Source organism: Spathaspora passalidarum (genome assembly GCF_000223485.1).
Source record: "Spathaspora passalidarum NRRL Y-27907 unplaced genomic scaffold SPAPAscaffold_6, whole genome shotgun sequence".
Classification (NCBI taxonomy): Eukaryota; Fungi; Ascomycota; class Pichiomycetes; order Serinales; family Debaryomycetaceae; genus Spathaspora; species Spathaspora passalidarum.
Window position 1 is genome coordinate 354,895 of NW_006767430.1, and position 11,744 is coordinate 366,638.

An 11,744-nucleotide genomic window follows, 5' to 3' on the forward strand; every position below is an offset into this window, starting at 1 on the left:
TGTGTTGATTTATTCGGAGATAACTATGATTCATCTAATTCAGAATAGCAAATTCGGTTTTATGACTATTCTGCAGAACCTGTCTAATTTACCTCCGGTTTCATGTAGTCAGCCCATAGTTTTTGACAGGTTCACTATCAAAGAATAACCAACTGTTGGTCCGATCGTTTCTGTACGTTCCTAGATGGTTTAATTAGACCTGCATTTCTATTGTGGTTTCTTTATCACCAAATATTGCGCTACCGTATTAGGAAGTTTTTCTATTTTTTTTTTTTTTCAGAGCCAAACTCGGCAATACTAATAAATATATGATCTCCCCACAAACTAACTAAGTTTACTCTCTTTACTCTTCAGTAATGAGCAAAGGGTATGAATATATTGAGTTGACTCCGTATCTAGAGTCTCCGAGTTGGGTAACCTCCACAAATTCAAATCCACAACGATGGAATTTTACTGAATCTCAATTGCAGCTTATCCTTTTGCGATTAGGTGTTATCAGTGATGAAATTTATGGCACGGACTTTGCATTATCCCAAGCGCATTTGTCAGAGGAAACCAAATATATGATTACCAAAATAAATGAATTATCGATTTCTGATGCTATTGAGATAGTACGTGACGCTTTGGCTGAACATAGTGGGGATGTCAATTTCCTTCGAGAAGATTACCAATTACTTGAGAGGTTGGTTAGTATGATCCCTGCGAATCCAGAAGCTGGAGAACCTAAACATGAATCTTCGGAGAATTTTGTGAATGTGTTCAAGAACAAAACTTATTTAAATGTAATTGATTGGTCGCTTCAAATTCGATTAGAAGCTGCATTAATTCATTTTCATTCACCATACCCTGAAATACGTGCCATAACTGAACCGTTTGATGATCCGGAAATACCGGTGGAGACCTTCCGTGTCTATTTTATAGGACTATTTTGGACATTTATTGGTTCCATTATAAATGTTTTTTTTGTTCATAGAATGCCTAGCATTTCACTTAGTTCTCATACCATCCAAATATTGTTGTTGCCAAGTGGGAAACTATGGGAAAAGTTTGTCCCTAACAAGACAATCAGAATCGGAAAGTACTCAATAGATTTAAACCCTGGTCCCTGGACGTACAAGGAAATGATGTTGAGTACAATCATATACCTGTGTTCTGCAGGTACACCATATCTGGTCTACAACATCGTTGTCATGAAACTTGACAGATTCTATGGGCTAAAATGGGTGACATACACATTTCAATTTTTGTTAGCAATTTCAACTCAGTTTCTCGGATTTGGTTTTGCATTAATCATGAAGAAGGTATGTGTTTATCCAAGTAAGGCTCTTTGGCCAACTATATTACCTACTATTGCACTCAATAAGGCATTGATGAATGAAGATGAAAACAATGTTGTGCATGGTTGGTCTATTTCCAGATACTCCTTTTTCATGGTGGTGTTCTTCTTTAGTTTTGTCTATAATTGGATTCCAACGTACTTTTTCACGGCTTTGTCACTTTTTAACTGGCCAACCTGGTTTAACCCCTCCCTGATTCACTTAACAAATGTGGCTGGTTCCATAAATGGGTTGGGATTGAATCCACTTCCTTCGTTTGACTGGAATATCCTTGGTTCCGCTGGTTGTTTGACTGTTCCGTTTTATACCTACGCAAACAGATATCTTGGATCTCTTATGGGTTTTGTCGTGATTTTGATTGTTTATTACACTAATAATAACTGGACTGGATATCTCCCCATAAACTCCAATAGGTTGTTTAATAATAAAGCTGAGGTATACGATGTGCATAAGATATTAGACGAAAAGAATTTATTTGATGATGCAAAGTATCAAGAAGTTGGACCTCCGTACTTTTCTGCAGCCAATTTGGTATTGTATGGTGCCTACTTTTGTCTTTATCCTTTTGCAATTCTTTATCATTTCATGACCGAATGGGAATCAATGAAGTCTGGCTTTGTCAATGTTTGGCATTCCCTAGTTGAAGCATTCAAGTTTAGGAAAGATAACAGTCACGAAAATATATATGGTAGGTACGCTGAGGATCCCCATTGTAAAATGATGTCTAAATACGAAGATGTTCCAGATTGGTGGTTTGTTGCAATATTGGTAATTAGTACGGTATTTGCCCTTGCTGTGGTGCTTTTCTACCCCACCGAAACTCCAATTTGGGGGATTTTCTTTACTATATTGATAAACTTTGTGTTTTTAATTCCGTTAACATCTATTGCCTCGGTCACTGGGTTCACATTTGGATTGAATGTTCTTGTGGAGTTGATTGTCGGGTACGCCATTCCTAACTCGGGAATTGCCTTGATTACTTTAAAGAGCTTTGGGTATAATATTGATAGTCAAGCCAGTAACTATATCACCGATCAAAAACTTGCCCACTATGCGAAAATCCCACCAAAGGCGATATTTAAAGGACAGTTGATATCTACTATGCTAAATGTTGTGGTTGCGTTGGTTGTAACAAACTGGCAATTGGCTAATGTTTCTGATATCTGCAGTCCCCATCAAAAGGATAAGTTGAAATGTCCTGGAGCCAACACTTACTTTTTCTCTAGTATTCAATATGGTGAAATCGGACCTGCTAAAGTGTTTAGTGGCTTGTACCCTATTCTCAAGTGGTGTTTCCTCTTGGGTACCTTATTAGTATTCCCTTGTGTTTGGTTTAAGAACAATGGGCCAAAAAAACTCACAAGATACTTTCAGCCAACAGTCATAATTGGTGGGTTCTTGGACTATGCACCTTACAATTTACTGTACCTTACCGGAGGACTTTATCTCTCATACATCTTCATGTATAAAATCAAAAAGAATTATTTGCTTTGGTGGGAAAAGTACAACTATATATTGACAAGTGCCCTTTCTGCTGGTGTTGCATTCAGTGCACTTTTAATATTCTTTACGGTCCAATTCCACCCCCATCACTTAGAATGGTGGGGGAACACAATCGGAGAACAAGGAATTGAAGGTGGTGCATTACCTGATACTTGGTTGAATGTTTCGCAGGCTCCAGATGGCTATATAGGTTTACGAAAGGGACAATTTCCATAAGTGATAATATTTATTAGATTTTTAATTAATTAATATACTAACAATTCATTTCCAAAAAAAAAAAATAAAAAATTACAAACAAAAAAATAACGACAACTGCAGGACTCGAACCTGCGCGGGCAAAGCCCAAAAGATTTCTAATCTTTCTCCTTAACCACTCGGACAAGTTGCCTTTTTTTTAAATTTTTATTTTCATATTTTCTTTGGATCACGTGGGTTTTATCAAGAATCTGGTAGGAGGTTATGTGTTTTAATTTAGAATTTAACACTCAACAAATGAGATGTCTATTTACCTTAAGAGAATTAGCTTGTCTCATCTACTACAAGTGTTTCTGTAATAGTCATTTAAATATTGTAAGTTTTCATTTGTACGAATTTAAGTTGCTTCATTTTCTTCCTAAAAATTTTCAAAATTTTCCTAAAATATTTCTCAAAACTCCTTCAAATACTTACTGCCTGACGTTTCAACAATATCTACGATCAGAGAATAAAACAATTTCTATACAACTTTTATAATGCAAATAATTAGATATACACAGAAATTATAAATAATAAAACCACCCTAACCGAAATTAAGAAATGAATATTTTTTTTTTTTTGCAGCCTGCGAGAAATTAAAAATTTCATGCACACGGAGCTCTCTGGAGATTAAATTTATTCAGCCTATCAGCTTTAAAAATACCCCATTGGGATTCCCATTTGCGGTTGCCGTCCCAGAATATTTCCTTCCAGGGCTCATCAAATGCCTCAAAAAAATAATAGTCAATTCCCAAATCGTTGAATGCACATAGGAATTCATTGACAAAATACAGCAACCCCGCGCGACTAGCAATTGCCCCCTTGAACTTACCACCTCCACTAGGCCAACCAACCTCAGTAACAACAACGGGAATATTTTTTTCATTATAAGGCTCTATTTGATATTGGAAAAAATCTAAGGTCCAATTGACTGCATCTTCAACAGTGACACCACCAAAGAATGGTTGAATGTTAGCACCTATGATATCACAAGCTTGGAGAAGTTCTTTATCAATTAACGAACCAATTTCTGATGTTCCCACCGGTATGTCATCTATATGCATCAACTTAAGGAATTCCTTGGCATCCTGAATATATTCAATTAGTTCATCTCTGGTCTTGTCTCCTCTAAACAAAACTTCGTTCCCTATATATATAGAATTGATTAGTCTCAGCGGATGTGGATGTTTGGCAATTATTTTTTTCATAGTATCCATGTGTTTTCTATTAACCAGATTATTCAGGCCGATCCAAACCCCCATTGCCAAAGTCATATTGAGATTCATGTGTTCAATTGCATCGAGAATGATTTCCGTTTGATCACATTGCATTCCATAGTTTCTAATCCTCGTTGTGACAGTTGATAATTTGGCCAAATCTAACATTGCATCCTTTTTAGTGTACCCACAATCTGGTTCCATTGCATTATTTGGAGAATAAGCAATTCCATGAAACATCAAGTTTGACACAACCCCCATTAGATTAATAACTTCAGTATCATTCTTCACGTCGTCATTTAATCCTTGGACAGAATTAATTCTTGGGATCGGTTCTGGCGTAATCGATGTGTGAAGATATTTATCTGATAGCTCACTCAAATGCGGTAAGTTTGTGGATTGCGAGAAGTAATTATCAACCGAGGATTTGGTTCCCTTTGACAATATCACTACTGCTGGAATGAAGCCACAAAGTAACAGAATAATCACCAATACCAAAAATATATGGATAATAATAGAACCTTTAATTTTGAAGGAAGGGAATGCGGGAACCCAATTGAATCTTGGTTGTTTTCCACCATTATTTGGTGAACGCTTGGACAATGATTCACTAAGTTGATCCATATTTTTTATGGAATCTTCTTCCAGAAACGTGGGTTTACCGAGGATGCTCTTATTATAGACCAAGGGATGTAAAACAGATGATATAGTTCCGTCATCTTTCTTCTGATCATAAGAGGGTTTAGTTTTATTCTTGTCAGTATTGTTTTCATCATCATTAAGGTTAATTTCTTCCACGTCTTCTTCCTTAATAATTGGTCCACTAAATATTTGAGTAGAGGTCTTTCTCATAGGTTTAAAAGGAGCCGATTCGTCAGAAATTGGGGATATCGCGGTTAAATTGTAATCTGATTCATATGGGGACTTATTCTTCTTCCTGAAGATAACAGTTGCATTTCTTGTAGCTGAACTGGTGTTGGTACCACTAGCAATAGGAATAGCTCCTGACAATAACGAGCCATGAAGAGCGCTTTGGTCAAGACAATAGTAAGCAGGGATATTAAGAGAGCTTTGTCCAAGCGTAATTGGAGTTTCTGCATTATCGTCATCAATGCTGTTCCCAGTGATTTTCAAAACAGTAGGTTCCTTATTGATTTGTGACGAGCGTGATTGAGGAAGATCTTGATTTTGGCCCAGCTTCAAAGGTCTAGTGAATGCAATCGGAGAGATCTCTGAACTTCTTCTATACTCATTGAAAGTGTTGATTGATCGAGATCTAGTTATCTTGTAAGGACTTACTTTTGTTAGTTTCGGTTGTTCTGGATTTTCATTCTTTTGACCGCCACCTTCTGTAAATGAGCCGGAACTTAATGGCTGAAACTCAGAAATCGTAGCTGAGCGCTTGGGAGGAAACACGTTTTGGAAGTTCTCTGGAACAGTAGAGCTCCGAAGCTGTTCATCTTCTCTTATCTGTTCTTCATTCGACATGGTTCTATAGTGACTTTACAAAAGTGTAAACAGCGGTAAAAAAGTTGCCAACTTTTGTTTTTTTATGTAAATAGCCGCTCTACTCTATTTGTTGCAAAAAAAAAAAGCTTTTAACATGAAAGATTTTCTTCAAACTTTGAGGCAGTAGTGGGCGGCTTTGGCAAACTATTAGAAATTAAATAACCCAAAGGTTATTCATATAGAGACATGGAACAATCAATAAGTAATTATTTGCCAAGATATTCATAGTTGCATGGATTATCAGAAATATGGTAGCGCAACAAAGCTGAAATGTCTCGATTTAACTGGTCCTTCGTTGCAGGAGAGTCATCCTGCAATACAGCAGCATCCATTTTCAGCATATCCACACTGGCAATGAAAATACGTCTGTGCAAATAACCTTGTAATTGTGTCATGATTTTTAGCATTCATGATCTCAGCTATTAAAAAAAAATTTTCTTGTGTCATGCAGCATAAGATGCAAAAATCACACCAGCCTCATCATCTAAAACTACAGTAATACAATAAATATCTGTATATGCAAATTCAACTAATGTATATATATATATATATATATATATATATATGTATAAACAGTATGAAAGTTCTTCTATAACGACACCGTTCCATGTCTAACGTTTACAACAACCGAATAAGATGTTACCAATGAATGTAAGAGTAGATGTGAAACAACCTTCACCATTCTTTGGCAAACATGTATCAAGGGCTCCAAAACAAGTACAACAACTGGTAACGAATTCACTACATTCGTTCAGTTCTCTTTGGTAACCACTGCCAATATCAGTGAATTCAGATTCAGTGTCACTGGAGCTATCATGGTCTTTGGTATGTTGTTGAGGATCGAGGAACTGATTTGGTTGCTCTTCTTGTTGTGATAATTCCATGTCGTTGACAGGTTTTGGCTCCGTGGTGATTGGTTTGTCCTCTAGGGTGATTTGGGGTGGTTGCGCAGATGTGGCTGGTATTTGTTGTTTGGACATTCTGAAATGAAATTATTATGGGTTTCCTTTGCTAATGTAACGACTCTATGTAAAAGCGAGTGTGGAAGTTCTTGTAAAGAAAGCAAATGACAAGAAAAGGAAAGAGAGATCAATAAAAAAAGATCAAACTAAAATGGCTTCTCGAACCTGAAATCGTTGTGTCAATATTCTTTTTTTTTTTTCGTGTCACAACTTGGAATTTTCTCCCACAAAATAATAATTTAGAATGTGGCTAGAACATGTCAGACAATGAACACAAAGTCTAAATGTTATGAGCGTGGTATATAAAGCAACTCAATCGCTGTAAGCAATTTTCTACATGTTGCAAGGTAATGTCAACCCCTTTGAAACATATCCCAAATACAAATTCTACCATAATAAATCAATATACAATTACCCTATTTTAGCCACACCCCCCTCTCTCTACCGAACCTACCGAAATACAAACTAAAACAATGAATATTTGTTAGTGATCAGATGCTTGCTCATTTAGTTCCAAACTATGTAACAATTCAACCAATTCCAAGTCTTCTTCGAATTCCAACTCTTCTAATTCCTGTTGGTATTCATCCTCCCAACTCTCATCATCGGCATAATTAACATTTTGTTCTTCCTCAATCAACTGATCAATATCGACTCCTTGCATGATTTGATTATATTCCTCTTCGTACTTACGAATAAGATCCTGGGTGAATTGTTGGGATGATTGCTTGTCACGTTGAAGAAGTAATTTCTCCTGTACATATTGTTGTCGTGTCTTTTGCATGATGTCATGTTTGTTACGACTATTGATAGTCTTTACATTTCGTGGCTCACTTGATTTCCTTAGTGGCAGCAGAAGCAGGTGCGATTGGAATCTTTCTGGTTCTTTCGCTCGTATAGGGGATAAAGATAGAGGATGAAGCAATTTCATTGATCTATCATGTTGTATTTGTTGTATGTCTTCAAGGATACTTCTAGGTGGTGATGATCTAAGATTGTCAGTGTGACCGGCAGATTTTGCACCAATAATTTTATGTGTGCCTGTACTCTGTGTAGGTGATGATGATGGCAGGACCATTATGGTGGAGACTGATCCATACATCTGGAAGTCAGCCTTTGATATTGTTTGATTGGGATCGTGCTATCTAGATCCTCCTATATGTTTATTGATATTTTTTTTCTGCGGAGGAACAATTTACTACCACGCGTCTCGCCCCCTCTAGTACTCGCCGGGTAACCCAAAACGGGGTTTAGACGATGATATCACGTTTTCCTACAATCACCGCAAGTACTACGTGGTTAATTTGGTATAAGCCAGGTGCACACACAAACAATGAGTTTCCTGTTTGAGTTGGACGGTGAGAAATTTAGCGAATTCAATGAAGAAGATTTTGATTTGATGGAAACGATTGCGGAAGATCTATGTTTAAATCGCGTAACACCTATAGATTTGGACGAAGAGTTTGAATTCCATTGCGAACCATCGCACAATATTGCCGAAGAGGAAATTTTCCGTTTCATTGATGTAATTGATGATAACATAGGGCATTTGTACTTGCGTTGCAAAGGTGCCGACTGGAAGGATGACAAGGAAGATGAACTCACTGAACCAGGTTTAATTTACATTTGGTTTACTCGGGAAGAAGAATTGGTTGGGTTCGATTGTTTCAAACTTTGCTTGGATGACGACAATAAAATGGTCCTTTACTTGTATGAAATCCACCTAACCGAAGAATATCAATGTCAACATTTCGGGGGTAAATTAATTGCCGAATTCCACAATTTAGCAAAGAAATTAAAAGATTCCAACCATGATTTATATAAACATCTCGAAGGTACCGGATTGACGGTATTCACAGATAACTTACTGGCGTTGAATTGGTACGAAAATTTAGGATACAAATTAACAGAAGCCTCACCGCAAGATAAAACGTTAAGGAATGGGAAAAATGTGAAACCCGATTATTATTTAATGAGACGGCCGTTGTAAGGATTTTGTGATGCATATCTCGGCGTTACCTCATCTCAGGTACAATTGGGCTCTAATAAACAGAAAACAATTACCTCAAACGGGAATTGCTTTAAACGAGCTTAGGTAACACATGACTTTAGCAAGCAATCGAACCAGACAATCTAATTAAAACATTAAACGATTTCTCCTGCAAATATTATGTCCATATATAGTGAATTATGACAAGTTAAAATTTCTCGAACTTTGAATCATGCAGGAGAGAAAAACTAAAATGTTTCTATATTTAGCACATCGTAAATTCAACAACATAAACACTGAAAATATAACCATGAAGAGGAATTCTAAGAACAATAGCCTCGGATATATGGTTTTGTAAAGACAATCTATTGGATAAGGTTAAGTGATTGTCTATTTTAGTAAAAATCGAACATCCAATTGTAAACGGTTAGTAATCACTTGCGTTCACGGCTTCTCCAGGTGCTAATCCCCTCAAAAGAAAAAAAACAACCAAAAGCCACCGGTATAAATATTTAGGGTTATTCTCTAATTTGGTAATTACTACCAAATTGAAACATTCAAGTTGGTTCCCCTTGCTTTCAATTCTTTATTCTTCTGTCATTGCTCTCTCCAACAGCTGCCTTCTTGAGTCATTTCATTCAATTACATCATCTTTTTTTTTTTCTTTAACTGCGCAGAGAGAACAAGAGAAAGAGCTTTAAAAAATACGAACCAGAATTTTTGAAGAAGTTTCAATTCACACACAAAATCAGCTAACGGATATAACACTACATAAAGTTGCATTTAAACAAACAAGAGTCCCATTCAGATCGTCTAATCAAACAAGACGTTCAATTATAATTCATTAGAGATCAGACCAGTTCCAATTATTTGTTGTCACGTGGTGGGGTAACCTTAGAACACACTGCCATTGGAAATCATCACACCAGGTTAGGAAAAAAATTATTTTTTAATTTTATCCCAGTAACATACGCAGAGGGACCCACAGAACACACAGAACAAGAGAGGCACAGAAAAAAAAAAGTCATTTAATCTACATTAACTTTAAATCTATCAAAAAGACTCAACCACCAGTAATAGGTTTCATATATATCTATATCCTACTCCATCAGCACAATTATCATAAACTTGTCCATCTTATATAGAAGACTTACATCTTACTAATTCAATATGGGGAGAAGAAAAATTGAAATTCAACCCTTGACAGATGATAGAAATCGTACAGTCACATTCGTTAAGCGAAAAGCTGGTTTATTCAAAAAGGCATACGAATTGGCCATACTATGTCATGTAGACCTTGCCGTGGTAATTGTGGGTAATAATAACAAGATATACGAGTTTTCCACTGTGGACACTCCCGATTTAATCAAGACATATAATTCAAGCATAAAGGCGAATAAAAAACCCCATGAATCAAAGTCACCAGAGAATTATTCAAATTATAAGAAAAAGAAGCACATAAAGGATCCATTGACCAAGAAATCAGGGGCTGTGGTTGGGGTGGAAATCTCAAAATCTCATGACATGGATGTGGATGTTCCGGAAGATGACGAGTCTGAATATGACAGCGACTCCCCACAACCAAAGCGCCACAAAAGATCTTATAGTGAACTAGTCTATCTGACAACCAATAAATCCAAAAACTCAAAGATATTCAATAGCAACAGACCGCCGCCCCCTCCACCACCAGCTCACATCTCGTCACTAAGTACCATGCCGACTTTTAGTAATCCAAAGTCTTTCCGACCTGATGATGATAGTAGACCAAAGACTCCTTCCCTTGCCCCTATTAATCGCGAAGAAGCACCATCCCAAAGACCGATCTTACGAGTGCAGATCCCTACTGATGCCAAGGGGCACAAAAGGACAAACAGTAACACAGCCTCAAATAATAACATGAGCAGTAGTGAGAAAAGTGGAGATACTGCCCGAACAATAACTGCCATAGACACTAATTTACAAAACACATCAGGAAGTGATGACCATACAAAAATCAAACCAGATACACTGTCAACAGGTGCAGCTCCACCAACACCAACACCAAAATTCCCACAGTTCTCATCGTTCCGTTCACCTGACCATAGGAAGCCAACGTTACCTTTACCCATTCAGACTAAATCAGAAACTTCTTCGCCAGCAAGTGCGACTGTGCCTCAATTTCCTAATTCTGCTACTAATCCTAATGCCAGTATATATTTCCCATCCATGCATGCCCAGAGTCCAGGAGGTCAATATGGAGGTGGTATGCTCCCTACACCAGTATTCAATCAAATAAATCAGCAATTGCAACAGCAGCAGCAGCAACAACAACAACAACAGGCGCACCAACAATTTCAACAATACCACCAAGGACCACCGCCCCCACAACAACAACAACAACAGCAGCAGCTGCAGCAGAACCAGCAGCAGAACCAGCAACAGCAGCAGCTACCGCAACAACAACAGCAAGATCAACAGAATCAACACCCTGGTGGTCAAGTTGCACAACCAGAGTCAGCAATTCGGTTCAGACCACCAACAGGTGTTACCAATCAGTACAACAATGGTGAGCAAACGCCGCTTTCTGGACTTCCATCACGATATGTGAACGATATGTTTCCATTCCCATCACCATCCAACTTCTTGGGACCGCAGGATTGGCCTTCAGGGACAACACCAACAACACACATGCCCCCATACTTTATAAATATGATGCCGTTAACAAGTACAACGGCTGGTCCTCCAACTACCTTCCCCAGCACAGGAAATACCAAGCATGGGTTGGGAATCAAGACTGATGGGAATATGTCGCCTACAGCATATCATGTTCAAGCTAGCCAAGGTAATAGAGGCGACGACGGAGGGACAAATCCAACTACAGCAGGAAGCACAGTTGATAACAAACTTGGGAAGTAGTACTTTTTTTTTTCTTTTCTTCATTTGTAGTATATATTATAGCTTAATAATTCACAGTTTATAGATTTTCAATTTTAATTGTAGGATAAATTGGTTG

General features: G+C 37.5%; 6 protein-coding genes across 6 annotated transcripts; 3 read left to right on the forward strand and 3 right to left on the reverse strand. All coding sequences in view use genetic code 12, as the record gives it.

The window, feature by feature from the left end:
• Positions 1-356: 356 nt before the first annotated feature.
• Positions 357-3,056, forward strand: OPT6 (Opt6p; the record flags this gene model as incomplete). Its single annotated transcript, XM_007376767.1, has 1 exon — positions 357-3,056. One exon carries the CDS (start codon positions 357-359, stop codon positions 3,054-3,056), a length of 2,700 nt encoding a protein of 899 aa, XP_007376829.1.
• Positions 3,057-3,679: 623 nt separating this feature from the next.
• On the reverse strand, positions 3,680-6,195 carry SPAPADRAFT_56764 (uncharacterized protein; the record flags this gene model as incomplete). Its single annotated transcript, XM_007376768.1, has 2 exons — positions 3,680-5,719; positions 6,121-6,195. The coding sequence occupies 2 exons, from the start codon at positions 6,193-6,195 to the stop codon at positions 3,680-3,682; spliced, it is 2,115 nt and encodes a 704-aa protein (XP_007376830.1).
• Positions 6,196-6,411: 216 nt separating this feature from the next.
• Positions 6,412-6,780, reverse strand: SPAPADRAFT_142715 (uncharacterized protein; the record flags this gene model as incomplete). Its single annotated transcript, XM_007376769.1, has 1 exon — positions 6,412-6,780. The coding sequence occupies one exon, from the start codon at positions 6,778-6,780 to the stop codon at positions 6,412-6,414; it is 369 nt and encodes a 122-aa protein (XP_007376831.1).
• Positions 6,781-7,246: 466 nt separating this feature from the next.
• SPAPADRAFT_62668 (uncharacterized protein) lies at positions 7,247-7,840 on the reverse strand (the record flags this gene model as incomplete). The annotated part of the gene is made up of 1 exon (XM_007376770.1): positions 7,247-7,840. The coding sequence occupies one exon, from the start codon at positions 7,838-7,840 to the stop codon at positions 7,247-7,249; it is 594 nt and encodes a 197-aa protein (XP_007376832.1).
• Positions 7,841-8,095: 255 nt separating this feature from the next.
• NAT4 (Nat4p) lies at positions 8,096-8,752 on the forward strand (the record flags this gene model as incomplete). The annotated part of the gene is made up of 1 exon (XM_007376771.1): positions 8,096-8,752. One exon carries the CDS (start codon positions 8,096-8,098, stop codon positions 8,750-8,752), a length of 657 nt encoding a protein of 218 aa, XP_007376833.1.
• A 1,524-nt stretch (positions 8,753-10,276) lies between these two features.
• Positions 10,277-11,647, forward strand: RLM1 (Rlm1p; the record flags this gene model as incomplete). The annotated part of the gene is made up of 2 exons (XM_007376772.1): positions 10,277-10,488; positions 10,516-11,647. 2 exons carry the CDS (start codon positions 10,277-10,279, stop codon positions 11,645-11,647), a joined length of 1,344 nt encoding a protein of 447 aa, XP_007376834.1.
• Between the last annotated feature and the right edge of the window lie 97 nt (positions 11,648-11,744).